The sequence below is a fragment of the Dermacentor albipictus genome, chromosome 6, assembly GCF_038994185.2.
Source record: "Dermacentor albipictus isolate Rhodes 1998 colony chromosome 6, USDA_Dalb.pri_finalv2, whole genome shotgun sequence".
NCBI lineage: Eukaryota > Metazoa > Arthropoda > Arachnida > Ixodida > Ixodidae > Dermacentor > Dermacentor albipictus.
This window is the reverse complement of record NC_091826.1, coordinates 45,494,707-45,519,099: the sequence shown is the minus strand read 5'-3', so window position 1 is coordinate 45,519,099 and position 24,393 is coordinate 45,494,707. Positions and strand designations below refer to the sequence as shown.

Sequence of the window (24,393 nt, the reverse complement as noted above, 5' to 3'; positions counted from 1 at the left end):
CGGTGCAAAGGTCCAAACGAGTTTATAGCATCTTTCCTGTCTGCCACGCGCCTTCCATGTATATACACTCTGAACCACCCCCAACATGGACAAACTTTCGAAAAAAACAGCTTTGCATTAAAAGAGCGCTGACTTGCGCACAGCAAAATATATCAAAGATGGAGGTGCTGGGCCAGGGAAGCTAAGAAAATGCTGCAACAAACAGGTGAGAGGGAAGGTAGGAGAATGGCCTCGAAGTCCACACAGAAGCAGAAACATAAGAATGTTAGCAGATGTTGTGCCATTCAACAAACCGGTGAATTATGAAGAGTGACAGTGACTAACGAAAAAGAATGTTAAGAAGGGGAGTGGAGTGATGGATACGAGGAAGGGGGGACGCGCATAAAAGGCGTCAAGAACGAAGTTGGCAGATAATTATGGACATAGGGAGAGTGTCTCGTCACTGCCCAATCGCTCAACACCACATAGCCATGGCCAGTCACCTAGATAAGGCTCACCTACCACACGGTAACACATGCTGTTTGGTGAGCAGAGACCATCCTAACTTAACCTCTCAGAAATTTTTGGAATAGAGGGGTGTCAGGAGAAACAACGCTTTCAAATCTCTCTGAGCTACTAGCCCTTATTTTACTGCAAACGACGGATGCCGTAATTTTCACAATGGCTTCTAAACAGGAAGCAGCCCTACTTCCGACTGTCTGCCTCATCAGTTCGTTCCGGCGTGTGATCAAATAACAATATGCGTTGCGCCATGACTACAGTACCATGATCGCAAGTTACTTCCAAGCAACTCTACAAACAAGTTGGCCAGCAGGTCACCAAAAGTGAATGAAACTTGCATCATATGATACTATCAAAGTACCAGCGCAAAGGTTCGGCCCTTTATTTTTAAATTTAAGATAATATAGCATTCCCACAGTGCTAAAAGCAAGATTGAGCGATGGGAAAGTTGCAAAATAGTGCCCGCACTCTCCTATATGTAGCCGTGGCTGTGCCACACACTAGAAGGTCTAGCTGGAAAACAACAGTGATCTCCACTGTTACCTGGGCTGCAACAAGTCTGGCCTGTAAACGAGAAGACACACGACGATGCACCGTCTTGTTTTTGTATCACCCCATTTTTAGCACTGTTCGTTTCTCCAGGTCATGTAACAGCTAGGTCACCGACACACATTATATAAATGCCCTAATCCACAAACAAAATTTTCATTTTTTACATATCATATTTAAGTATAGCATAAGGATGATAACATAATTTGATGCAAAGTGGCTGCAGAACATGCATCCTCATTGTTAAAACATTCTTGTCCGGGGAGTTTGTCTTTGCGTAGTGTACAGCCTCCAGGCACTTTGTCGACCAGCCTTCGTCGACCGACGAAGGCCAGTCCTTCAGCTGAAACGTCAGTAAAAGCATACACCCACAATGTTTGTCTGTTTTTTTTAATGTTACACCTTCGAGTCTGGCACTAAACCCTTCATCTTGCACACACACACATATATACAGAAAAAGAGAAAGAAGGTGGGGAAGGAGTGGTAGTTGTCGGCGGAACCCTCCCCCCCCCCCCCCCCTATATAATTGCTGGCTGCACCACTGTACCTGACACTGTGGTTTAGGTGTGAACCCTTTAAAATTTAACTTTGACCGTTGCTCTCCCTCTTAACAAATGAATTTATTCGACTGAATCGATAACAATAATGAATGAAATGATGAACTTTCGCTAAATGTACAAACTCACTCAGTCACGTCAAAATAGGGCATTCCAAAGCAACTTTCCACCAAGACGTGCTTGCCAAAGCCAGTGTACAGTCTGTGCTGCTCGTCCGTGTCGAAATTGTACAACACTGCACTCTTCTGATTCTCCATAAAGAAGCCGACTCCGTCGCCAACGGCACAGCCACACATAAGGGATTGCAGCGATATTCGCGGATTTGTGTATTCCGAAAAGGTCCTCGGTTCATGAAAGGTGTACCAGCTGTCAGCACCTGTGCTCACAATGACCGTCTTGTGACTGCTGAACGGAATGGCGATGAACCGTGAGACGGTAAGCACGTTTGCCGGGAAGGGGAGGGCGCGGACCGCTTCGTCACTGCCCGCCGGACACGTCGGGATGATGCACACGTGGTCATTTAAGTTTACGATGGCACTGGCATCAATGGCAACGTCTTCCTGAAGTGTCTCTCCCCGATGCCACAAACCTGGACGGGCACAACAATTAAAGACATTGGATGAAGGCATTGGCAAGCACTTGCTAAGGCATCAGTATTGAAAAAGTATTTTTCTGAGATTTCTTGGTCAATTTTAATTAACCTTTCTATTCCTGTGCAGATTTTCTGCACTTATTTCAATTGTGCAATTAGTTTTGTTATAGGTTAATCATTTCCAAATGCAATTAAATTTTCACTCCCATTGCTTGAGGCCACAATGAAAAAGAAATGGCACTATAAAAATAATTCTACAGCATGGCTAGCTAAACTAAACAGTAAGCAATAAAAAGTCGAAAACTGTTTCTTGATCTGACCATTATTAGATATTTTACAGTCCATTAAATTTAGGCCTTCAAAATCTGGCAATCATGTGGCGGAACACGCAGAAAATACTCTCAGAAATGAAAAAAGAATCTGCTTCCAAAATTTGATTCCTTCCTCTTTAGGCTATGCAACCATGCCTTAAAAGGCTATGTAACCACGCCAAGTTTGCCAAAGATTATTGTCATGGCATTCTGCATATATGTGCGTTTATTTGAAATGTCTTCGAAATGTCACAGGCTGTTCAGAGGCCCTTTAAATGGATTGTTTCAAACGACAACACAGGGAAACACAGAATCAATCTAAATTATTTCAGATTAACCTTCTATAAATTTTGCAACCTCTAGATTTATACCAACAGATGTACTTTCAGGGAAAATCAGAGCTGTAGGGAGTCACTCAATTCCTACCCAATTCGATTTGCCTGCTACGTGTGGGTGCTCTTGTACATCTTGCCGGGTGACCTTTGAGGCGATGTCTGCTTCAGCTACATTTGCATTCACAAAATTATCCAGCAAGAATGACTGAACAGTTTTGGCCAGACCAGTCCCTTGAGCCATCAAACTAAACAGTGCAGTCTTCTAATAAAGTTGCATATGAATTATTGCTAAATAAAACAGGAGACGACCAAACACATTGCACATTAGCTTATTAACTGGTGCCTCAGCACAGTAACAGTGCCTACTGAAGTCCAGTCCTTCAAAACAGCTGCTATGGAAATGACCATGTATTTTCAGTTAAGATGAAGCAAAAGATACTTTTAAAAAGTCACCTTGTGCAGTTCGTCCTCCCAGTATGCTCTGGGAACCAATGCTGTCCCCTTTATTTGGGACGAAATTAGTAGCACTTGATGTTATGAATTTAAACTTAGCTAACCGAACTCAAATCAATTAATGAACAGTTCTCTATTTCAAAGGTAAACATTCGACAGATATCTGCCTGGTTGGGGATAACTGAATTAGGGAGAAGGAAAACTCCAAACAATACTTATATTAAAACCCGATGTTTGAGAGCCCGACCAGCTCCTGCTTCAGGGGCGAGATGGCATGTGGAGTAGCAGTGCTTACGTGCACTTTTGGCGCTTTGACAGGCATGCAGACATCTTCCGTGGCCCTTGAGGTGCAGGTAATTACGTGCACCAAGTGCCGTGCGTCCTATGTTGGCGACACTGATAACTTTCCGGAAAGAATTCATCGACACAATAATGACCTTCGCCAACTAACAGTGAACGCAGAGCTGTGGCAGAATATTGAGACCTTTTTGATCCCCGGATTAGACTTGAAGGCACTGTCATCTTGGAGAGAGAAAACAACCACCAGCGGCAGCTCCTTTTGGAATCCTGGCAGATGCAGCAGACACCTGGTAACATCACTCGTTCGTCAGGAACACTTCCCGCCATTTATGCTCGAGGTCTACGAAAAATGTCTGCGCGCCTGTCAAAGCACGAAAAGCGCATATAAGCACTGCTACGTTTCCCGCCATCTCACTCTTGAAGAAAGGAGTCGGTCGGGCTCCGAAATGTAGGGCATTAAAATAAATTTTTGTTGGAGTTTTCCTTCTCTTCAATTCAGTTCTCTATTTGTATTCAAAGGTTGAGATATTTGCATACTCTCAAAACTGGATGGCACAGCTCATTGTGGAAAATATAACGAAAGAAAAATACAAGCTTAAACCTTCTCTCCTTATTTTTAGAATCACAAAGAAAGAAATCGCTCCGGTGAAAACTGTTCAAACCAAGTTTTGCACAAGTTATGCAATGTGTACTCCTTAGAAAACACAGCAGGGACTTCGTTCAAGAATTTGGAGTGCATTCTACCAACACCGGACCTCTTTCGCAGCAGCTTAAGAACTTTCACAGGCGTGGCAGCATTCGGCTGTTATCCTCTGTGTACATACACCGCGTGTCTCATAACATAATAAAAGTCACAACGAAGGCCAGAAGTTAAGGTAATCTTTAGTTCCCCTGATAAGCCTCACGGATTATGCAGAAGAGTTAACGAAGAACAAAACGTAAAACATCCATATGCTGAGAGAGCATGCTCATAATTTTGTTGATAGTTTTGCGTTATCCTAGCGTAACCCAGGCTGCATACAAGGTCCTGCTCGCATGTGATCAAGATTACAATGGGCAAACAGGACCACGTATCAACAACCAAATGTCAAAATGCGGCTTTACTTAAAGGCCAGAAGGCACAATGATTTTGCTGCCCACTGTCAGAGGTACAGTTTCACTCTGACCTTTGAACAGTGCAAAATAGTTCAAAAGTACCACGCATGTACACAATATTTTTAAAACCTTCAGCCTTTTGACAGGCTGAGACACATGCATCAGCCCTCCATCTCTCCCCCTATTACCCTACTGACAAAAGAGAATGACTGCCTGCCCTGCTGATCATTTTCCATTTTACGTGTAACCTTCCTCGTGCTTTCATATGCAGCTTCTGCAAATAAAGCATTCATTTGTTAGTCAGTGATCTGGCGTGTGTCTCTTTCCCTTGTACTTTGTTGTGCTGTCAGAAATTCTGCTGTTTGACACCATTGCACACATTTCCCTCTTACTGAAGAGGCCACAAACGAGGTGAGCCAGGAACCGACCTCGCACAAAGTGTCTCGCGAGAGGCAAAGAATGCTTCGCCTTACTAAAGGGTGAAAGGAAACCCACCAGTACTTGTGTCATAGATGTCAACGCTGAACAGCCGCACCCGGTACCTGCCGAACCCGCCGTACAGGTGAATTAGGTTTCCCACGACAACTGGCTTGCAGTGCCTCCTTGGCTCTGGTAGCGTAGCAACCTCAACCCACTTCGACAGCATGTGGTCCCAACGAAATACATTGAGATTCCAGTGGCCGGATCCGATTCCGTATTCGCCGCAGAGGAAGTAGGCATCCTTCCCTAGAATTTCACAGAATGAAATACAGTAAACCCTCATTAGCTCCTATATTTCGAAATACTGGTCAAGTCGAAATTTTTTCTCTCGCTGTGGTTTCAACTCATGTTTTCCCCATCTTATCTTGAAAAGTTCTTGTGCTGGACTCCAGATCCTTTGAAATCTTGCAGTCTCAAACCAGTAATGCCCAGATGACTAGCGTCAAATATTGTATTAGTATCAAACGTCGTGACTCTGCCAGGCATGCTGTCTTGGCACGTTGCCAGTAATGCCATCGCCTGCAGATGTGCTGACGCGTCCAGAGAGATGCAGGCAAAAGTGGCCGAGGTTATTACTGGCATGGCATTTTGGAAAGGCCCCGTGTGGCCTATGCACAGCTGGCAGGCTTCTATTTTTGTGATTTTGCTTATTTCAAGATGCTGCTTATCTCGAAATTATTTCCGGTTTTTACACCTTTAAGTTAATGCGGGTTTACGGAAAGCAAGAAATAAAAATTCCAACATATTTTTTTTACTTTTGCAACATCATTAGCATACAACAGCTCCAGCGAGAGAGATACTGCTATAAAAGATGTAAACCAACAATGCGGCATGAAAATATATAGCTAGGTGTGCACAATAGATCATTTCTGTATAGGTCTGTGCATTTGTCATAATTGATAAAGCAAGCTGAGGCACAAATGCCTACTAAAAAAAGTAGGCAAAATACTAAACATAAGTTGAATATACGCTGTCCTGTTGGTGAAACTGGGCAGCTCAATAGCAAGAAGTGATAAAATGTAATATTGATAACAAATGAGAGATAAAAAGAGGGGAGGGGGGACAGAAAGACGCCGCGAATGTGTGCATGCAGATGGTGAGCACCACAGAGTAAGAAGCACGCACAAAAGCCAGTTGTTCTCAAAACAAAATTACATTTGTAAATCGTTGCAGGCCTTTAGGGGATCGCTCTCAGTTGCTGATAAAGGGCTACCAAGAGATTCCACTGACCTGTGTATGACGAGCATAACTATAAACTTGAAACAAACGAGCCACAACACCAAATTTGCGAGGTTGAATTATGCATTGCGTGTTAAGCCGCACGCGTCCCACAACAAGTTGGCAAAATCTGAGCTCATTCAGTGTGGCAGAACAAACAATATTTCAATTTTCACAGTGGAACCATACAGCAATCTGGCAATACTACCGGATGACGAGATTAAATTACACCCCCAGCAACTTTCGTGCAGCTGCAAGTGCTAAAAGCGATTGTAGGAGCTGGAAACACGTAATGGTCACCGTAAATGGTTTCGTTGCAGCCCCGCGTAGTTGCTGCACACGCCCTCTGGTGATCAAGGCAGAAAGCTGGGCTAGTTGGTGTGTCATCATTATTCTTATTATTCTTCAGTGCTCGTCCTGTCGTCTACTCTGTCTTTGTCCCTGCTTTTTGCGCTAGTCTTTAGAATAATGATGCCCTCTGGTGCTTCACTGCACGAGCGTGAGGATTGCGGGCACAATTCAAAGGCAGTGCCCTTGCTGCAATTAGGTTCCAGAGCATATATAGCAAGAGATCCAGTGCAGTTTCAGACTATTTTAGTACAGACGACACAGAGGCGCCCTTCCTGGTGTTACACAGTCCATGCCAAAATGGTGGTCCCTGTGAGTAGGAGGGGCTAGAGGCAGCTATCTTAAATTACAATTTCGAATTTAAATCTGCACAGTTTCTTTGTGCATGTAACCACATCAGCAGTACAACTTATGGCCACTTCAGTACAAAGGCCTCTCCTAGCGATCTCCAATTGCCCATCTCATTAGTTCAGTTTATTTCCTTAAGAGGAAGCTTTAGCTCGGGTGCTCCCGTCTAAATACATGTAAAAGAAGAATTCGTTTTTCTTGGCAACCACTGCATCAAACTGATGACGCATGGACTGTTGGTTTCGAATTCTTGATTTAGGTGGTCAATTATTTATTAAAGATTGTCAAAAATAGAAAATTTTCAGAGAACGAAACTATCAAGTTTGCAACTCTGTAAATCAGCAATGAAAAATGGTATCACAATTCTGTGAATTGCGTCTCATAGTACATCTAAAGCGGAAAAAATTGATATGTTACACATGAATCTCAAAAAATTTAGTAATATGAAAATACAGCTTTTGGAGAACCCTTGTACACAACATAACGAATTCACATAAGATATAAACTGACCCATCAAAGTTGTCTGCTTTGAATGATCTAATGGATGCTGTTTGCAGAACCGCGACATCTGTTCTTGATGCAGAGCAATTAATTTGTCAACTTCGAGCTTCTGTTCTTTTCACACTTTCGAATTTTTGAAAACTTGTTTAAGATAATTCAGACGCTAAATTGAAATTCTGCTTCTAACAGTTATTAGAATTTAACTTTCTCTCTCAAATGTAACAAATTTCATTAAAATCGGTCCAGGGGTCATCTCAGAAAAGTGCTTCTGTGTTCTACGTGTAATTGAATAGGCTGCATCAGAGTTGGGTCCGAGCTAATGCTTCTTAAAGGGCCCCATTTCAAGGGGGTACTAAATAAGGGGTGGAATTATATTTGAATAATAAGAACGAACAGCGAAGATTATTTAACATTGGAGATGATCAGTTATGCGTTCTTAGAAAGATGATACAGTGATGGAGACGATGTCATAGAGTAGGCCGACCCAGGCTGTAGCTGCTCTAAAAAATAATGAAGCAGGAAACGTACTAGTGTGCGATGGCGGACAGGCAACACGAAATGGATGACCGGTGCGGCAGGATATGCGTGCTGCCGCTTTAATATACGGTGCTTGATTGAGAGAAAAATAAAAATAACTTCTGAAAATTGCGGTGACGATAGGAAAGGGGCAGTAGTCTGGATTGTGCTTTCAAAGACGAAATACTCCAATTATAGCCCACTGGCCCCTTTTCTCTCAGTCACAATGATAAACTGAGAAAGGCATGACTGCCAGTAAGAGATATATTCAGAGCATTTCCCTTTCTCTCAGGCATGGGTAGCTTTATTCAGAAAAAGTATTTGCAAGTGTTGAGGCAGACAATGAGCGAATAACTATTCCCAAGATGATAAACAGTTACATATTCTATATTTGGATAATGCACCAATCTGGGAAGGTTGTCTATACTACTCTCCATATTTTCTTTTTCTCTTCTCGCACTGTGACAGCCATTTTCTGCTTAAACATTCGCAAATCGACTGTTTATGGTTACTAGTTCACCTCAAGGAGATTCCATGAAAATCCTCTAGGAAACTTCCTCAGTACACTAGACAGCTAATAAGATGGTACACATCTTCCCAGCCACATAAAGTTCTGATCACTGGGATCCACTTCCCTTTGAAGCTGTGCAGAATACACAACTCAATGAGAGAGACAGGGCCCCACTGCTTTTTATCACTCACTATATTTTTCTTTGCTTTTTCAAAATATTTTTTCTAGAACCACTATCCCATCTTTAAGCCATTGCCAGCTGTCTGACATCATCATCATCATCATTATCACCACCACCAGCCTGTTTTATGTCCACTGCAGGACGAAAGCCTCTCCCTGCAATCTCCTATTACCCGTCTTGCACCAACCGATTCCAACTAGCGGCCGCGAATTTTCTAATTTCATCGCCCCACCTAGTCTTTTGTTATCCTCGATTGCGTTTTCCTTCTCTTGGTACCCATTCTGTAACCCTAATGGCCCAGCGGTTATCTAACCAGCGCATATTACATGACCTGCCCAGCTCCATTTTTTCCTCTTGATGTCAATTAGAATAATGTCTATACCCGTTTGCTCTCTGATCCAAACCACTCTCTTTCTGTCTCTTAACGTTATGCCTAGCAATTTTCGTTCCATTGCTCTTTGAGCATTCCTTTTGTTCTCAAGCTTCTTTGTCAGTCTCAGAGTTTCTGCCCCATATGTCAGTACTGGTAAAATGAGCTCATTGTACACCTTCCTTTTCAATGATAATGGTAAGCTTCCAGTCAGGAGCTGGCAATGTCTGCCGTATGCGATCCAACCCATTTTTATTCTTCTGTGAATTTCCTTCTCATGATCAGGGTTCCCTGTGATTTGTGATTAAGTGACCTAGGTAAACGTACTCCTTCACAGACTCTAGAGGCCGACTGGAGATCCTGAGCTCTTGTTCCTTTGCCCGGCTATTTATCATTATCTTTGTCTTCTGAATATTAATCTTCAACCCCACTCTGGCACTGTCTGTTAAGGTCCTCAATCATTTGTTAGGTCTATTCAATTCAGCCAAATTTCTCTGCACCTTCTGCACCTATTCACGGTCACTGCACCTAGACCCTCGATTCCCCAAGGTGCAGCAGTGCACCCTGCACCCCCGTGCTCGATTGAACGGGGTGCAATGCAAGGTGCCGCCCCGGTGCACTGCACCCTTGAACCTTGCAGCGGGTGGGTGCAGCCCGGCACCCCCTGCACTTTTTTCGTTTGAGGTGCCGTGCACCTTTTTCTTAATCGAACAAACCTGTTGCAACTCATCTGCATTGTTGCTGAATAGAACAATGTCATCGGCCAACCGAAGGTTCCCGAGATACCAACCAAACCTTGCTTTGAGGATCCTTTTAAGTCTGTCAGGACTCGCTCCGCCGCGCGATTGGGGCTTTTTGTGCGCTCCTGTTGCCTTTTTTCGGCCATCTAATACCGTGAGCCGGCCGACCGGCCGGCTGATGGCCATGGCCGCCTATGTACGCGGCCATGCCTAAGCCTGAGGTTCCCCAGGACGAGCAGACGTCCGGGCGAGACTCCCCTAGTGGTGTCAAAACGCCTCGCTCGGACGGCTCAAATGTGTCAGTCTTCTCTGATGAAGGGGACGCGTTGGTTCGCGATGCCGAGATACCTGGAGGGGAACGCAATCCGCCTGCAAGGGACGGCCCCAGTACCGCGCTTTTACCCCCCGTTGTTGCTGCCCTCAGTTCCCCGCCGTCCGTTTGCGGCAACTCGGTTTCCACTGTTCCACTGGATTCCGGGCAACGGATTACCGCCTCCATCCACCGCACAGTAGAGAAGCAAAAACAAATCACCGACTTGATATTCCATGCCTCTTCCAAAGTACCGAACGCTCAACGCTCGCATTGTGTCCTGGCTAGCTGAGATATTGCAGGAATGTTCTGACGTGCGCGCGATTGCTGCCCATCAATTGGGTCGCGTCGAAGAGTTGCGGGACCAGCTGCAGCAGGCGAGGCGCCTTGCCGGCGATACGCCGGCGGCTACACCGCCTCCTCCTCGCCAGCCGTATCTTGGTATCATGCAGGTTGCTCCGCTGACGACCCGGACCCGATGATACTTCCTCCACGGCCCGATGCAATCAGGCGAGAGCACGAATTTATCCTGTTTCTGACCCCTATTGCTCCTTCCGCCTCGCCGGCACGCGATGTCGTAGCCCTTCTGAAGGCAAACATAGACGCGAGCACGGAGGGAATCGGTGACGTCTCGATGCGCCGTACACGCCACGGCATCACAACACTCACTAATGAGCGACACTCCTTCGAACACCTTAAGGCTGCAATCGAGAGGAACCCGATAACGCGTACAGCGATCTCCATCAAGGTGGCCCAAAAGCGACAACCCCATATTCGCATATCAGGCGTCGATCCCGACGTACCCGCTCATGGCCTCCTCGCCGCTATCAGTGCGCGTAACCCATCTATCCAACTCGATCCTGAATCCTGTAAGGTGCGGCACTCTTTCCGCGGACGTTCTAGTAACTTCACCCACGTCCTTGCCGTCGATGCGACGGTTGACCATAGGATGTACTTCAGTGACGGTGCGGGAAGATTTGCATGTTCCCACCTGCACCTACTGCTCGACGTACGGGCACTCTAAACGCGCTTGCCCGCATAAGTCGGACTTCTCGCGGAGGGTATGCACGAAATGTGCAGAGTCACATCTTGCGGAAACGTGCTCGGTCCGTATAGGGGACGCTGCGGTGTCGTGCACAGAGTGCCAGCAGGTGACTAGGGTGACGTCGCATCCCACGGGCGATGCGACTTGCCCAGTTTTACTCGAACGCATAGCGCGTATGCGCATGCGCACGGACTATGGATAAGATAACACGCACCACCTATACCCTTAGTCCTTTGGGGTCTGCGCGGTGGCTCTTCCCGTCTATACCTCCTGCCGTCAGATGCATCCGTGTGCTCACTAGCCCTCGGCTTCCCGACCTGACACTAGAGTCGGTTTGCCACTGCGCAGCCCCTTTCCCCATAGGGCGGGTGCGTACGCCCCTCCCTCCTCTTCCATCCTCGTTTGTATTTTATGCGAAGCATATTAACGTAGGTTTCGGGCCTTCGCGCGACGCCCGGCGGTGGCCATCATTGACCCTGAAGTAGGGTCACGTGACAGGACGTCACGTGATGACGTCACGGCGGCTGCAGATGGGGCCTCATATCGCGCCGTCGGTCGCCTCCCGGCGGTGGCCACCATTGACCCTGAAGTGAGATCACATGACGACGTCACACCGGCTGCAGATGGGGCCTCATATCGCGCCGTCGGAGGCCTCCACGCTTCGGTTCGCGCAGTCGCGCGCGACGCGGCGGTGGCGCCACCATCACTGCATCACGTGATATGTGACGTCACGCCAGGGATGAAGCGGCGCGCGCCCGCCGTCGCGTCAGTCTCTGTGCCCGCAACCGCGCCAGCGTCTTTGCGCCGGGCGTGTATGCGGTCAAGATGCCTCCAAACACTAAGGATACGCTAAGGTGAAGCCCAGTGGATGCTTCGCATCCACTGGGCTTAACCTTGGTAAGCTTCCAATTTTTTTGTTGCTCACCATATCCTTCTCTTCCTTCTTGTGGTTTCATTCTCTCTATTTGCTTCCTTCCCATCTTCTATCTCTCTTTCCTCCATTTTCCCCTTTTGTCTGTCAACTTATGTCTCCTTTACTCCGTGCAGTCTGCCTTCCTTCACTTCTGCCATCTGCGCTCCTATACCCATCTTAATGCTCTCTTCCCCTTTCTCGTATACTCTCAACCATGGCCCCATTCCACACCTATTAAAAATTTGCAGGCTGATCTGGTGCATTCCCGACAACCAACATTGCTGTTGTTGTATTTTATTCAGCAGCACCACATTGATTTCATCATTATTTCTGAACCATATACACGAGGCAACTCTCTTCCGCACCTACCTCACACACACATCACCTTCGCTTCACCAGTTACTCCCCGTCTGGTTCTCTTAGCACCTAAACATACCTATGATCTCTCCCTAATCCATTTCCATCCTATGTCATGGTCTCCTCTGTTGCCCCTTCTGTCTCTTTCGTCATCCTCGCCATTTACGCTCCCGCTCACGACCCACTGGAACGCCTTTTTGATGCCCTCCAGGCTCACTTGTCCTGTATCACTCAACCATTTCTGGAGATGGCGGGTGATTTCAATGCGAAACACTTACTATGGGGCCCAGTAGAAGGCTATATCAGGGGTGCGCAGCTCACACAATTTGCTGCCGCAAACCACTTAAAAGCATGATCCTCATTTGCCGCCTACCTTTCAATCCCACCTTGCTGAGAGTTGGATCGATGTCTCCTTTGCATCGGTTCCTCTCGCCTCATGCGGCTACAGCTGGCTGGTCGACGAGTCCTAAAGGCTCTCCGACCACAAATATATCTTGTTTTCCTTTTTTGGCCGTACTAGAACCCGCCATAAACGCTTAACCAAATCGACTACAACTCGTCTTTTACAGTCACTCGTCACTTCTCCATGGTTTTCGTTGGTCCAACGGACGACTTTGCTATCACCCAACGCAGCCGATTTGGTTTTAGCGAAGTTCTACGTTCTCTTTGACCAGCTTCGCTGGATAAAGCCGCGCCCCTCACTGACTAATTCATGGTGGACTCCCGAACACACTGTTGAACGCAAACGCATCCGTGCTCTCCGTCGGCGCTTCCAACGCACCACTGACCCTTTGCTTCGACCAGGCCAAATCTGCTGCCTCCAAATCTATCTGCTCTGATCTTTCCAAATGCAATCTTTACGGCTTTCCTTTCCGCATCTGCTTTGACAAACTCTCCCGCACCAACCAGCTCCCCTCTCTTCTTTTACCCGATGATCGTTCCACATGCAGCGTGCTTGAGTCTGCCCAATTTCTCCTTACTGTTCACGTTACTCAAGACTCCCCCTCAACAGATGATGACGACCACGTCCGCTTGCGTAATATAACCGAAACGCCTTACTCCTCCAAAATTATATCGACCTCCCTTTCACTATCGCAGAGATTGAACATGCCCTCAATTCAGGCAACACCAACGCCACCCGAGGCCTAGACGGAGTGACTCTTCCTATGCTCAAGACATCTTTTTCCTATCACCCGTCCTTTTTTCTCTTCATTTTTAACCAATGTCTCAATCTATTCTACTTCCCAGCTCATTGGCGTAAAGGACGTGTTATCTTTATTCCTAAACCCAACCGCCCTCCTGACGCTCCTTCATCTTACCGCCCTATTGTTACGAATTCTTTGTTTAGTAAAATTCTTGAACGTCTTTTAAATTCCCGGCTCTACTTTTTTCTCCACTCCAATAACTTACTTCATCCACGTCAATACGGTTTTACGCATGGGAAGAGTGCGTCCACCGCTTTGTACTGTCTTCGACAAACTCTAAACACCTACAAAGACCTGAAACAGCATGCCATCCTCATCTGCCTAGACTTCAAAGGGGCTTTTGACAGTGTTTGGCACCCTGTCCTCCATTTTTTACGCTCGCACAATTGCCCTTCCAACCTCTACCACCTCCTAAAATCCTTCTTAGAGCACCGCGACATCACTTTCCGATCGCAGGCTGGTCAGGTGTCTGCCACGCCTACTTTGGGCAGCCCTCAAGGGTCACTCCTCAGTCCGATGCTGTGGAATATTGTCATTTACGGATTGCTTGACCTCCCCTTTACCCCGGACATGGTTGTACAGGCCTATCCACTCTCAGTCTCCTCTATAATCAGGTTCTGCTTCCTTCCATAACATATGCTTCTCCTGTCTGGTGGCCGACCTTTCCTACGTCACAGTCTAAACTCAAAATTTCCTCTATCCGACGTACTCTTCTCCTTACAATCACCGGTGCTTTTCGAACGACGCATGCCTCGTCGGTTCAGGTTTTGACTAACGCATCACCGCTCCCCATTGAACTAGACCGCTTAAATGCACTCTTCCCTTTATTTGTACTCAAGGCCCTTACCTTTTATGGCCCTGACTCCTACCATCCGTCGCTTGTTCACTACCCTCTGAACCCTTGGGACTGCCATGCCAGCCTTAAATCTCGTTTTCCTCATCACACCCTTCGAATTCAAGAGGTACCCTCTGTTACCACTATGCCGGCCTACCACCTGCATACTGACGGCTCCTACACTTCCCACTCTGCTGGTGCCGCTTTCGTACTTTATAATCCAACAAGGCACATCACTAAAGTCGGCAGGTTTAAACTTATCGGTGCCACTTCCTCTTATGCCACCGAAACCGTCGCTTTACTGGAGGCACTAGCCTACATATGGACTCTGCCCCATTTCACCCCTCTGCACATTTACACCGATTGCCTTTAAATGCTCACTGCATTGAACACTTTCACAACAACCAATACCTCTGTCAGGAACATCAAGAAGCTCCTCCTTATCATTTCTACCCGGCGACGGGTGTCTGTTTTACATGTTCTGGCACATCAGGGCGTTGAAGGCAACGAGATGGCCGACTACCTTGCCAACTCCGTCGCATCCCATGGTGCTTCTCGGTTCCTCCTTGCCACTCCCTCTTCTATAAAATCAAAGATGCGTGCCTATATCTTCGCCCAGTGGAATGCTCGCTGGACGCAAGAGAACAGCAACAGCGGACTTTTTAAGTGGATGAAAAACGTTACTCGCATTCCCCCTTTCTTCCCGCCGAAAAGACCCATGTTCACCTCATCACCGCTCATTGCCGCTTCCCTTTTTATTATTTCCGCTTTCACCTCTTATCTCGCTGTAACTGTGCCTGTGGCAATCCTTGCCCAGACTTGCTTCATTATTTCAACAACTGTCCTCTTACTTCTCATATTGCTCATCTCCTTAAAGATAATCACCAAACTACCATAACACCTGATCTTTACCTCTCTCTTCTTACCGAGCAAAGAAAGCGGGCACTTCTCATTCGTCTTTATCACGTCATCTCTTCGTTCACTTTTCAGGACTCCTCCTAATATCTTTTCTTCAGCCATACCTTATTTCTTCATCGATTTCTTTTCTCTCTCCTTTTTCCCTGTTTCCCTTCCATATTCCTCCCACCTTGCCCTTCGCCTTTCGTTCTATAGTGTCCTTGGTTATGCCAACTAACGTGGAGCTCGTCTCCGGGGACACTATAGACGGAATGCCTGCTTTTTCAACTCGGCCGTTTAGTTTTTCCTCCATTCCCTGTCTGTAACCTTTGCTCAGTGCTCAAGATAAACTTACTGAACCTGCTTTGCAACCACTTTCAGGTCTCCTGCAGATCTTCAGTCGAGTTGCAGTCAAGCGGCCCCTGCGCTCTGCTTCTGATACCTGACGCACTGTCGCACCTACCGGGGACCTCCGGTCGCATGTACGAGATGTGCACCATCCCACGAGCTTTCAAGCATATACCACTGCATTTAATCTAGAGGCACCACCTACTAAATGCCAGTACGTCTCCAGGCTCCTGCAGTCCGGTCTACCCAAAACTCTGCTCCAGATGTCCGGCATCCTGCTGGACCTGTAGGCCTCCTCTGGCCCTGCCCTCTTCTGCCATCCCGATTCTTTTTTCTTTCTTTTCCCTTTTCTTTTGTTGTTTTTTCCTTCTGCTCAGTGACCTAATAAAGAATTGGACGAATCCCGAGATGCCACACGCCAATGCAGACAGGTACTCCGACGTTATTCCTGCTCCCTGCCTTTCATTACCTATATACATTTTCTGTCGGCTTACCTCGTTTTTTTTTTTTTCTTTCAACAATTCGCTTTTCCTCAAATTACATTTTGGGTCTCTACCCCTCTTCATTTAATTTTGATTGGCCTAAACCTGCTATACCTTGGTGGTGCGGGTTTCCCTCATTTTTATTTAGGTTATTTTTGTAACTTGAGGGGCTCAAAAATACACTGTGAATAGCACTGGAGAGATTGTGCCTCCCTGCCTGACCCCTTTCTTTATAGGTACCTCCCTGCTTTTCTTGTGTAGAATTAGGGTAGCTATAGAGCCTGTGTACATGTTTTCGAAGGTATTTAAGTAAGCGTGTCGTACTCCTTGATTACGTAATGCCTCTATGATTGCTGGTATCTCTACTGAGTCAAATGCTTTTTCATAATCTATGAAAGCCATACAGAGAGGTTTATTGTACTCTTCACATTTCTCGATAACCTGATTGATGACATGGATGTGATCCATTATTGAGTATCCCTTCCTGAAGCCAGCCTGTTCCCTTGGTTGACTAAAGACAAGTGTTGCCCTTATTCTATTGGAGATTATTTTGGCACATATTTTATATAACACTGGGAGTAACCTAATGGGCCTAAATTTTTCAATTCTTTACCATTTCTCTTTTTGTGGATTAGTATAATGTTTGCATTCTTCCAGTTTTCTGGGACCCTTGCAGTTGATAGACATTTCGTATAAGGAGCCGCCAGTTTTTTAAGCATTATATCTCCTCCATCTTTGATTAAATTGACTGTTATTCCATCTTCTCCTGCCGATCTTCGTTTCATGTCTTGCAAGGCCCTTCTGACCTCATCGCTAGTTATAGGAGTTCCTGTATCCTGTTCATTACCGTTTCTAATTGAGGTATCCTGACTCCTCTGGGTACTGTACAGGTCAGCATAGAATTCATCAGCTTTTTTCATGTCTTGCAAGGCCCTTCTGACCTCATCGCTAGTTATAGGAGTTCCTGTATCCTGTTCATTACCGTTTCTAATTGAGGTATCCTGACTCCTCTGGGTACTGTACAGGTCAGCATAGAATTCATCCGCTTTTTTCATGTCTTGCAAGGCCCTTCTGACCTCATTGCTAGTTATAGGAGTTCCTGTATCCTGTTCATTACCGTTTCTAATTGAGGTATCCTGACTCCTCTGGGTACTGTACAGGTCAGCATAGAATTCATCCGCTGCTTTTACTATATCTTCGAGGTTGCTGATGATATTACCCTGCTTGTCTTTCAGTGCACACATCTTGGTTTGTCCTATGTCAAGTTTCTTTCTCACCAATTTCAGCCTGCGTTTATCTTTTACGGCTTCTTCAGTCTTTCTCACGTTATAGTTTCGAATATCCCTTATTTTCGCCTTGATCAGTTTTGACAGTTCTGCGAATTCTATCCTATCTCTTGGGTAGGACACTTTCATTTTTTGTCGTTTCTTTATCAGGTCCTTTGTTACTTGGGAGAGCTTGCCTACTGGTTGCCTTGGTGCCTTGCCTCCCACTTCAATTGCTGCCTCTGAAGCCAACCTAGTTACGGTTTTATTCATTAGCTTTATGTCATCATCATCTCTCTGTTCTAAGGCAGCATATTTGTTTGCAAGTACCAGCCTGAATTTGACTGCTTTTACCCTTACTGCCTCTACGTTGACCTGTTTCTTCTTGACCCAATTTAGCTCTCTCTCTATTCAAGTTGAGTTGAATCCTAGCCCTTACTAACCTACGATCACTGCACTTTACCCTACCTATCACTTCTACATCCTGCATTATAAAGTCAATTTCATTTCTTGTTTCACTATTAGTGCTTTTCCAGGTCCTCTTTCTGTTGCTACTCTCCTCTAGCGTTCCTAGAATCGATGCCGTAGTTGCCTATTGCTTGTTCACCAACCTGCTTTTTCCCCACTTTTGCATTAAAGTCACCCATTACTACAGTATATTGAGTTATCAATATAACTCAATATACTATCTGACACATATCACAGCAAATATGCTGTAAGATACCACTCTGTGCAAACTGCTGAAGAGTTTGTACGGTTGAAGGGTGGTTGGAAGCTGCAAGTCATTGTGTTGTGTGTAACACCATATGGCATGGTTTCCTTCTCTGTGTGCTACTGAACCCTTGATGGGATGTGGCAAGCACCACGCCCATATGTTAACCACAATACATCTGAGACAAAACTAAAAGAAAAGCGCTACTACAATAGGGACACAAGTCCAGCAGCCACTAGGGAAAGTACAGCCTACGGTGTTGATGGCTAGGGAAAGTTGGCATATGATGCAAATGGCAAAAAAGTGCTACAGACAAGAGCAGAAAGCACACATAATGTGTCGTTTGCTCATCGCTACACACGTGTCTTGTCTGTTGGCATTAACAATGGTATGGTAAACAAGGAACGTTGCCTCCGTCAACATTTCAACAAGGTATCAGGGCAATAACATAAAGGCAGCAACTTCTTTCCTTAGCAGCGTTGTTTACAGACTCACTCTCCAAAGCATCTATGTACAGGTAGCTCAGATTGAGCTGCACACGCATAAACGCTGCCAAGGAAGGCAGTGGCTGTCCAGACGGAGAAAAGAACCCTAGTCGAAATGTTGGCTTCAGTGACATTCAGTGACGCCCAGTGGCTTCACTGACGCCCTCAACATACCGCCCCGTCTTTCTTCCCTGAGCAGCTGCATAGAAAAGTGAGGGCAGCAATGAACATTCTAAAACGCACCGACGGAGCAGACGACAAATCCTCGAAGAATTTCGGGGCGGCCCGCCAAAGGCAGCTCCGAGTGAAACGTGAAGGGACCCTCGTCGCTCTTCTTTGGCATGTACACGCACACGTTGGAAAGATCGCGGCAACTCCCGCCGAGCACGGACACTGCGACGGCAGGCCGCATGATCGATCGTGGCGGCATCGTCACGCTGCTTTGCATGGCTTCGCGCCACTGGTCCACTGCGCTATCACGCTCGACAAGCAAGGCCTCGACAAACGAGCACCACGCCGCTGACGCCTGTTCGTGTAGCTGACCACGCCTGACGCGCGATGCGACCGCGATAACTTCCTCGACAGTGCAAGAGGCCCCGTTGACTCTCAACCACTTCTCTGCCGCCGCCCGCACGACGCCTTCGTTCGACACGTTGAGCGTGTCATTCGACAGTAGACGCTCGAGCAGCGGACGCGGACAGCTCGTCAGGGAGGCGTGCTCGACGAACTTCTCGAACTCGCTGAGAAGGGTCACCAGGGCAGCACGGCACAACTGTCGAACGCCGAAGACGTCGCCCTTTTGCCACGTTTCGACGGCATTGTCGAGGCAGACTGTCCGAAGCAAGTGATCTGTGCAATCTCTTCGCAGTTCCTCGAACTGAAAGAGGCAGCCCGCTTTCAACAGGCTGTCGACGTTGTCGTTCGATACCTTCACTGAACGGCCTTCGGATACGTCGATGAGCGCCCTGAGAGTGTCTGGCTCAATGTCTCGCATCTCAATTTCGTCGCACGACGATTCCTTCATGCCCGACGCGAACATGGCATCGAAGTAGCGCGAGCATTGCCGGAGAGCTTCGCGAGAGGCTTCCAATTTCTGACCGCACGATGCGAGGAGCACGCGGTCTGATGGCATCGTACGCGACGGGTGCTTACGCGGTAACGCTACACAAATTTGAGTGTAGTTTAAATAAAGCGATGTAGGACAAAAGCGCACGCACGGCGATTTCGGCCTGCTTCGGCCTGTCAGTCACATTCAGCGGGGATTCATACAGCCAATAATGATACAGCTGTGGATAGCACGTGACACTGTAGCCTCATAGATTTGGAGTCGGAGCTGCCGTTCTCTAAGGCCACGTCTGGTCTCTCGTAGGTGCTGCTACATTTCATTATCATCATCATCACCAAAAAAAAGATTAATAGTTATGCTGTGCATGTAGCAGCAGTAAAATGCTTTATAATCAATAAAACTTACAATTACTGGTCAAAAAAGAAGCTTTTATGACCGGCAATAATTTTTTAAAAGGCACTTTTGAGCTTTTTAGGCGCTTTGTCCATTGGCTTGATCGGTTGCTCCGAGAGCTTTTGCGTTTTCTATGGCTTTTTACTTGTTCGCTGCTTGTCACATTACGCGTGCTGCTAATTGCTTCTGTTCTTGTGACCTGCGTTCTAGTTTTTGTGGTTTTAGTTAACTATACTTTGTAGTTTTCCTTATTTGTAAGCCGAGCCTGCGTTGCGCTGTCCGCTTGCCAACTTTCTATATATTAATTTTTTTTTCGCAACTTTGTGATGCCGGTGGCGTCGGCTCGCTCCGCGTCCCTGTTGGCGGTAACGCGTACGCTCTCCTCGACTTTCTTCCAAGTTCAGGCATAAACACGCAACGGACAACAAAACTGGGCAGAAGAAAAACTCAGGACCATCGAACTTCGCGAGCTTTGTTGGTGAACAGCGTGTCTTCTGCGCTCGTGCGTGTGTGCGCTTCAACGGGACCGTCCTGGCCCAAGTGCGCGCGTCATAGTGTCCGAGCAATTCAAGCCAACCCCGCGAGGATCACCAGTGGCTACCTGCCGTTAACCAGCATCGCGCGTCATGAATCCATCGTGGAATCGGATGGCCGAAGAACGCCGCGCGAACGCGGCATCCGCACAAGCCGTGGTCCACGATGCGGCTACGGTGGCAAGAAGCGGCGGTGCCGACATCGCTGCAGGACCACCACCTGCCCCGACACCGAGGGGGCCTGTCGCCGCCGGCAGCAGTGCCGAGGACCAGGCCCGTCGGAAGACGCGCAAGAAGCGGCGCAGGGTCGACGTCAGGGCCGATAACGAGCGGGCCGACGTCTCCTCGGAGCTCCCCGAGGCCGCCGAAAGCGATCCGCCCGTGCGCGCAGCTGTCGAGAACGAGGTCGAGAACGAGGTCGAGAGCGACCAGGAGGACCTGAGCGGGCTCGAGGGAGCCGCGTTCCAGAGCCGGCTACCCTTCGACAAGATGACGGCGCAGGAGGCGGCCTGCTTTCCCGACATCGTGCAGAGCGCGCTGCAGACGCAAAAGATCTTCCTGCACATCCGCAACCGCCTGCTCCAGCTGTGGCTCGAGAACCCCAAGCAGCAGCTGGTCTTCGAGAACGCGCTGCCCCAGATGGAGCCGCCGTACAACAGCGACGCCCCGCTGGTGCATCGAGTCTTCTCCTACCTGGAGCGCCAGGGACTCATAAACTTCGGTGTGTTCGAGCGCCCCAGGCCGGGGCTGCTCAAGAAGCACGGCAAGGTGATCGTCATCGGCGCCGGCATCTCGGGCCTGGCCGCGGCGCAGCAGCTGCAGCAGTTCGGAATCGAGGTTCTCGTGCTCGAAGCGCGGGACCGCGTCGGCGGCCGCATCGCCACGTTCCGCAAGGGCGGCTACGTCGCCGACCTAGGCGCCATGGTGGTGACTGGCCTCGGCGGAAACCCCATCACCATACTCAGCAAACAGATAAAGATGGAGCTGCACAAGATTAAGCAGAAGTGCCCGCTTTACGAGTCCAATGGCACCACGGTTCCCAAGGACAAGGACGAGATGGTGGAGCGCGAGTTCAACCGTCTGCTCGAAGCCACGTCATACCTCTCGCACCAGCTTGACTTCAACTATGTCCAGAACAAGCCCGTGTCGCTGGGACAAGCCTTGGAGTGGGTCATCAAACTTCAAGAGAAGAGTGTAAAGGAGAAGCAGATTCAGCACTGGAAAGCTATCTTGGAGCTCCAAGAGAAGCTCAAGGAGAACCACACAAAGCTCATCGAAACACGCGAGCGTATCGAGGAGCTCAACCGGATTCACCGAGAATCAAGCGAGCTAAAGCAGCGCGACGTCACACAGGAGTTTGTCCACAGGAGCCGCATCCACGACCTGACTCTCGTGTGTCGCGAGTGGGACCAACTGCTCGAGCAACAGAGGGAAATCGAAGACAAGCTCGAGGAATTGGAATCATCACCACCCAGCGACGTCTACCTCTCTTCTCGTGATCGTCAAGTCCTGGACTGGCACTTCGCAAATCTGGAGTTCGCCAACGCCACGCCGCTCAACAACCTGTCTCTGAAACACTGGGACCAGGACGATGACTTTGAGTTCACGGGCAGCCATCTGACCGTTCGCAACGGCTACTCCTGTGTCCCCGTGGCCATGGCCGAGGGCTTGGACATTCGCCTCAACACTGCAGTCAAACAGGTCTACCTGTCCGCCACAGGCGTTGAAGTCACAACGACCAACACACGGACCAACTCGGGCCTGACCACATTCAAGGCAGACGCAGTTCTCTGCACCCTGCCGCTCGGAGTTCTCAAGCAATCGATAGTCAACAATCCGAACCTGCTCAACACGGTGCAGTTCGTGCCTCCGCTGCCAGAATGGAAGGCAGCGGCCATCGCGCGTCTAGGCTTTGGCAACTTGAACAAGGTTGTGCTGTGCTTTGACCGCATATTCTGGGACCCAAACTCAAACCTGTTTGGACATGTTGGTAGCACAACGGGAAGCCGGGGTGAGCTGTTTCTGTTCTGGAACCTCTACAAAGCACCTGTGCTCTTGGCATTGGTCGCAGGTGAGGCGGCGACCATCATGGAGAATGTCAGTGACGACGTCATTATTGGCCGCTGCATTGCGGTCCTGAAGGGCATCTTCGGCAACAGTGCCGTGTCTCAGCCCAAGGAAACAGTCGTGACGAGGTGGCGTGCCGACCCATGGTCTCGTGGTTCGTACTCATTTGTGGCCACTGGCTCGTCAGGCAATGACTATGACATTTTGGCGGCTCCCGTCACTCCGAGCTCGAACCACGTGACGCCAGCGCTTCCACGACTCTTCTTTGCTGGGGAGCACACCATCCGAAATTATCCAGCAACAGTCCACGGTGCACTGCTCAGTGGTCTGAGAGAGGCTGGACGAATTGCCGACCAGTTTCTGGGATGTCCCTATGCACCGAGCTGCAATTGAAGTGGCCTTACCTAACCTGTCGCTGACCACAAATGCACCATTTATTGACAGAGTAATAAACTTACTTTTCTGTACAAGGTAGGTGGGGAAATGAACTTTGTAACTGGTTGCCTTGGTGGTCTCAGAAATTACATTATCATTGCAGTCACATCGGTGAAAGCTTCACCCAAAGTCTCGGACAAATAGAGCCATTTTGTCTAAACTTCGTGTGATAATGATTCATAAAGCTCATCTCGAGTTCCTGGCAGCTGTCAAAGCATTGTCCATTCACAACTGGTGCATGTTCTGCGTACATTAAAGGGGCTGTTCAAGGCATTCTGAGAATTCACCTTTCACCTGCATTTTTCTGTTTTCTGGTTTGTTTTTTTGTTTTTTTTCGAAGCCTAACGTGTCACCATGATTGCTCAGAAAGTAATGTGCTGCTTTTCTTTCTAGAGACGGCTTAACCCAAAATCTATGAAATATGAAATGAGAGCAGCTGTACTTCAGTTACTTTCGTAAGATTTGTTAACATAGTCTCGCCTAACTAATGCAGTTTTATGCCACTGTTAAACTTAGGCATGCAGGGATTTCATGCAAAAAGTTGTGCATGGAGTGCCGCATTCTCAGTGTACAAATAAAGGTCTTATTCCATGCAGCACATCTTTCAGTGGCACATTAAGGCACAAGCCTGAAGACACCACAAAAGAAAATCCACTCTTGATAGGAATGCATTGCTTCATAACTACTATTCTCACTTTTCCTTATGTGAAATTCGGACTTATGTGGAAGCGAGCATTGTGCTGGGAGTAAAGTGTTCTCTTAATTTTTGTTGGCTTGCAAATATTAGTAAAGCTGCTTCTGTGTTTGACTCTTAATGTGTCTATTAAAGGCCCGTAAACACAGTACAGATGTTTGTGAATGTTTCCTACAATTCCTTTTCTCCCCCTTTCAGAATACAGTCCTAGTACATTGTTTCTGACATGCTTCAGAGAGCATTGCTGACTTTACAGGCTGCTGTATTAATGTGTTTGATTCACAGATAACACAGCTACATATTTGCAATACATACAACCCAGTCCAAAATATTTAAAGCCGCTAGCTTCATTTCAGGGTGCGAAAAATGTGCAGGGCGTATCTCTTAAGGCTGCCATCTTATTTTATGTTCCTAATTAATGAATTTCGTTATGCTTAATAGGGAT

General features: G+C 47.6%; 1 protein-coding gene and 1 pseudogene across 1 annotated transcript; one reads left to right on the top strand and one right to left on the bottom strand.

Annotated features, from left to right (window-relative positions):
* Positions 1-935: 935 nt before the first annotated feature.
* LOC139061016 (kelch-like protein 10) lies at positions 936-20,051 on the bottom strand. The gene is made up of 4 exons (XM_070540431.1): positions 19,004-20,051; positions 5,189-5,419; positions 1,737-2,196; positions 936-1,065 (listed from the first exon to the last, which is right to left on the bottom strand). The coding sequence occupies exons 1-4, from the start codon at positions 19,890-19,892 to the stop codon at positions 1,041-1,043; spliced, it is 1,605 nt and encodes a 534-aa protein (XP_070396532.1). The 5' UTR covers positions 19,893-20,051; the 3' UTR covers positions 936-1,040.
* A 296-nt stretch (positions 20,052-20,347) lies between these two features.
* Positions 20,348-24,096, top strand: LOC139061014 (lysine-specific histone demethylase 1A pseudogene; annotated as a pseudogene).
* The last annotated feature ends 297 nt before the right edge of the window (positions 24,097-24,393 follow it).

Coding starts and splice junctions, on each gene's coding strand:
- LOC139061016 (XM_070540431.1), bottom strand. CDS start 19,892: ATGCCATCAGACCGCGTGCTCCTCGCATCGTGCGGTCAGAAATTGGAA. Junction 2,197..5,188: donor CATCTATGACACAAGTACTG/GTGGGTTTCCTT, acceptor GTGCCCGTCCAG/GTTTGTGGCATCGGGGAGAG. Junction 1,066..1,736: donor CCCTATTTTGACGTGACTGA/GTGAGTTTGTAC, acceptor TCTCGTTTACAG/GCCAGACTTGTTGCAGCCCA.